Raw genomic sequence first — 4,716 nt, forward strand, 5'->3', positions numbered from 1 at the left:
GTTAGCTACAGAGAGGGCTGAGGATGAGCTGGGAAGCAGGAAAGGGATCACGAAATGGGAGTGAACGTGGACGATGCCCAGAAAGTTGTTCCTAACCCTCCATTCCATTCTGCTGCTTTGCAAGCTCTGAGGACATAGTCATCGAGGAGTTCACTCGTCAGGAGCACCGTGGGGAGAGCCAGGAGGCTTTGGCGGCGGAGGGGAACGAGGGAAGCTGAGCACCACGCTCTGGTGCCTCTGTGTGGGAGCCCTACTGTAACGCTCTAATAAATCAGCCTGTCCAAGACATGCCTGGCGATCTTTGGTATTTCCTTCTCCGCGAGGGTAACAGCACTACAGAGAAGGCACTTTCTGTCCCTGTCAGTGATTAGATTACTCTGCAGCATGTGCTTTACCCATAAAGGACCACCCTCCGTGAGTCCTTCAACTTTCCCTCCGGGCCCTGGCCATTCCTACCCCCACCCCACCACCGAAGCACCCCACCACCTCACTCTGGTGACCCCCTACCGCTCCCGGAGCCCCAAGAACTGTGGGCGGAGCCTGACGGGGCGTGGCCATGCTCCCAGGCCCAGGGCAGCACCTAAGGCGAAGAGTAGCAGTTGGACAGAAGGCTCTGTGTGATCTCTCACCACCCTCGCACGCGAGGCCAACAGGGAAGTCAGAGGCTTCTCCGGGAAGCAATTAAGACGGTTTCTGCACAAATCTGGGGGAGCAGAGCAGGGAGGAGGTATCGGAGTTGGGCTTTGGAGATTGGGAGAGGTGAAGGTACTGTATGGAGCGTGGGGAGAGTCAGGGGAACCAATTTCCTCCTCCTCACTCAGGGTGATGTTGGCCTACTTACCTACCTTACAATGGGGAGGATACCGCTCATCAACCCGGGCTCGTACTACATACAGCAACTGTGCCTGCCAGGTAAGCCCACCACCAAGGCATCACACAATACATTTTTAAAAATGTTTATTTATTTTTGAGAGACAGAGTGCAAGCGGGGAAGGGGCAGAGAGAGGGAGACACAGAATCCGCAGCAGGCTCCAGGCTCTGAGCTGTCAGCACAAGAGCCCGATGTGGGGCTCGAACCCACAAACTGTGAGATCATGACCTGAGCTGAAGTCGGATACCTAACCAGCTGAGCCACCCAGGTGCCCCTCACACAATACACTTTTGCCCACTCCTCACCTAGCTACCTAGGGATTCTTCTCAAAGTTATCTATTGGAAGCGTTGAGAGGTTGAGCCAGGACAACCTCCTCATGGGCCATTCTCCACTTCTGCTTCTGAGACTCCCTGGCATTGGAAGTAGAGGAGGGGTGGAGTATCTGACTCTCATTTGCAATCATCGAAATTGATTTCTGGTCTGAGCGCCTGTACTTTTGAGGACCAAATAGTGAACATTTACTCTCCTATCACTAAACCTACAACTCAACCTCTTAGGCCTATTCATAACAGTAGAGTAGCACCAGTCTAGATTATCTGTGGACAAAGAAGGGGAAGACAAGGGGCACCTGTGTGGCTTGGTTGGTTAAGCATCCTGCTCTTGACTTCCGCTCAGGTCATGATCTCATGGTTCGTGGGTTCAAGCCCCACATCGGGCTCTACACTGACAACTCAAAGCCTGCTTGAGATTCTCTCTCTGCCCCTCTCCCACTCACGCACTCTCAAAAAAAAAAAAAAAAAGAAAAAACTTAAAAAAAGGGGAAAAACATGAAGTTTCCCCAAATTTCAAAACCCTGCTTTGTTTCTTGTTTTGTCTGCCTTCATCTAATATCCACCTGTAACACAAAGTCCAAGAGGCTTTGAATACTTAAATCTGCTCCTCTATGAGGCCTTCCTTAATCAAAATGGTATATTGAGACTGCACCTGTGCAAAGATGGTAGGCCACTTAGGTTGTGGCTATAGCAGCCCCCTTTACGGGACCTGGTTCCTTTGGTTCTTTTTATTTTGCCTTTATTAAGTTCTAACCTTTTAAAGGCAAGTATCTTTCCTTTCTAAACATTTTCTTATGCAGTTTCAGCTCCTGTTATGTGACACAGCTGGCCAGGGGAGCTTTTGAAGTCTAAATTCCTAGCTACATACATGATTTGACTATTATGGTGGCTGTCTAGGACGTCACAAGTGAGTGTTATGCCATGTTTTATTTGAAAAAGGGATTGAGGGAAACAATAGGAAGGCTGGTTAAGACTAGCAGAATGGAAGGGCAAGAACTTTATACTCTGTAAACCTCTACTAAATGTTTCAACTCTCTGCAACATGGTGTGGTAGACATCAATTCTTTAAAGGAGACACATAAGTGGGGACAAGATGTATGGTCAGAAAGAAGTGATGACATCATCATCATGGTAGTGGGTAACATTGATCTGAACAACAAAAGGTATAACTACCAACTTCTGGCACACCTAGGGCTCCGTCTCTATGGGGAGGGTCTACTGTGCTGTATTGACATGGGAGGAGTTACAAGTTTCAGGAACAGAAAGGTGATGGGTTCAAGGCTTCTATGGTTCCTGTCCTGGGGAGGCATCATTACACCTCAGAAGGATCTATTCCTATCTGCTTTCAGTTACCACTTACCATGCTATCTGGTCCTCTACATCATTTCTCATTTGTCCAGACAAGTCTCTGCAGACTACAGGGAAGAAAAATCCAGAGACCTCAGTGGGATGTTTAAGACCAGTGCCAAAACTAATCACAACATGAAATATGTAACACCCATTTGCCTTTATAATACTTCTGTTGCACTCATCTCTAGCTACTCTTACCCCCAGCCCCAGCTTACTCTTTTGGATAACCTTGGCTTATCCTATCTTGGGGTGGGTATAAGGTTCATTTTCCCATCATGCAGTTCAAAGGCCCAGGACTGTCTCTGAACCTGGCCTCTCTCTCTCTCACTCACACTCACACACACACACATACACACACAGCTATTCCAGCACATGGCTTCTGCTCTTCTATCCAGAATTCATTTCCACTGAAGGAAGAGGAATATCCTTTCTCCCATCCTTGCTGGAACAGGGAGTATAAAGCAGAGAAGGCAAACTCCCATTTGCTGAGTTGATGGCCAGGCCTGCTATTTACAGGGAATTTAATGTGACTAACCAAAAGTAGCTCCCTGATTTGCCTTCAGACAACAGACATAAGATCAGAATTCCTCTTCTGGGTCTCCGAGAAGCTGCCCCGGGAATAGTTGAGATTTGACCCCAGTCACATTACTCTTACCTTCACACACACTTCCGTGGTTGAAATCCAACTGGAGCCCTCCATAGAGTCAGGCATCAAAAGCCATTGTTCCTGTTCATAACTTAAGTCTCTGCCTGATTTGATGAATTTATTGCATTTGGGCTTCTCAGTAATCCATTGCCCCCACCCTCAGATTTATGGTTTAAATACTTGGCTATTTACTAAGCTTTCGTACAATTCCTGAGCTTAGGAACAAAACAACCCCTGAGGGACGCCTGGGTGGCTCAGTCGGTCGAGCGTCCCACTCTTGATTTTAGCTCTGGTCACGATCGCAGTGTTGTGGGATCAAGCCCCACATCAGGCTCCATGCTGCGCATGAAGCCTGCTTGGGATTCTCCCTCTCTCCCATTTCCCCTGCTTGTGCTCTCACTCTCTTTCTCTAAAATAAAATTAAAAACAAAACAAAATCCCTGAAACTGTTACCATTCTTTCTTGACTGGATCTTGCAGCTATGGGGTGGGAAGTTCCTGCAGGGCCCAGGAATCCCCTTGCCTTCTGTGACTGCTCAGATATCTACAGGGGATGCAGTTCTACAACACCGGGGATACCTCAAAGGCTGAGCTAGTTCATTCCCCATGGTTTTCTTATCTACACCCTCAATAAACGACTGGTCCTCTCGCCCCAGCCTCCTACTGCTCGTGTCTTCCCCGTGCTGCCCCTGTACCTTTACAATGCAACTACATCATGCTGGTGTCCCAACAAAGAGCCACTCCAAGTATCTCAAAGTGAGAGCCAATTTAGAGGAGGCTTTTTGCCTCTTAGGCTCATGGCACCTAGCTGGGACTTTTTACCATGTTCACACACTTCTTAGATGAGTTGTTTGAAAACCTGTTCACCACACGGAGAGTCTTGACCTCCACATTCAGTAGACTCAGCCAATATGCCTTTGCGCAGGTATCTGAGTGTCTAGTTTTCCAGATGGCCACTGGGGGGCAGCACAGCAAACAGGAGCAGAGACTAGGAGCGGGATTCCGGAGGAAGCGGACAGCGAAATTAATTCTACCTCCAGTTCTACTCACTAGGATGTTGCTACTTGACAGTAGCACATAGGAAAGCTGAGATGGGATTTCGAGAACAAGCCAGAAACTCCTCATAGAGATACACTATTCAGAACTGTTTCCCATAGTCGAGAAATTTTTAATTCAGATTTCCAGGTTCTGCCTCAGAGCAACAGAATCACTCTCCAAAGGAAGGGCCTGGTAATACATAATTAAGCTTCCCAAGATTCCTTCAAGGCAAATTTGGGACTTTCATTACGGAGGCACTTCATCCCATACCTCATTAGAAAACTTTCTACTCTGAACGGGTATGTTAAACGTGCCACCGGAAATGGCATAACGTGTGGCCTGGAATCTCTAACAACGGACTGGGAACAAAAAACATGGCAGGTTATTTGGGGGTTGGAGTGAAGAGGAGGAGGTCAACGGTACCATTCAACCTACAAGGTGGAAACTGGGAACCAATTTCTTACTGCTGTCCCTCAAAG

At 47.8% G+C, this 4,716-nt stretch overlaps 1 protein-coding gene across 1 annotated transcript in view; it reads left to right on the top strand.

Annotated features, from left to right (window-relative positions):
* Positions 1-218, top strand: part of ARR3 (arrestin 3) — a 21,659-nt gene extending 21,441 nt beyond the window's left edge. Inside the window, exon 19 of the mRNA XM_077774967.1 lies at positions 125-218. Coding sequence (XP_077631093.1) covers positions 125-218 — 94 coding nt within the window. The remainder of the gene's footprint in view (positions 1-124) is intronic.
* Positions 219-4,716: the final 4,498 nt, after the last annotated feature.

The sequence above is a fragment of the Crocuta crocuta genome, unplaced genomic scaffold, assembly GCF_008692635.1.
Source record: "Crocuta crocuta isolate KB4526 unplaced genomic scaffold, BGI_CrCroc_1.0 scaffold394, whole genome shotgun sequence".
Lineage (NCBI taxonomy): Eukaryota > Metazoa > Chordata > Mammalia > Carnivora > Hyaenidae > Crocuta > Crocuta crocuta.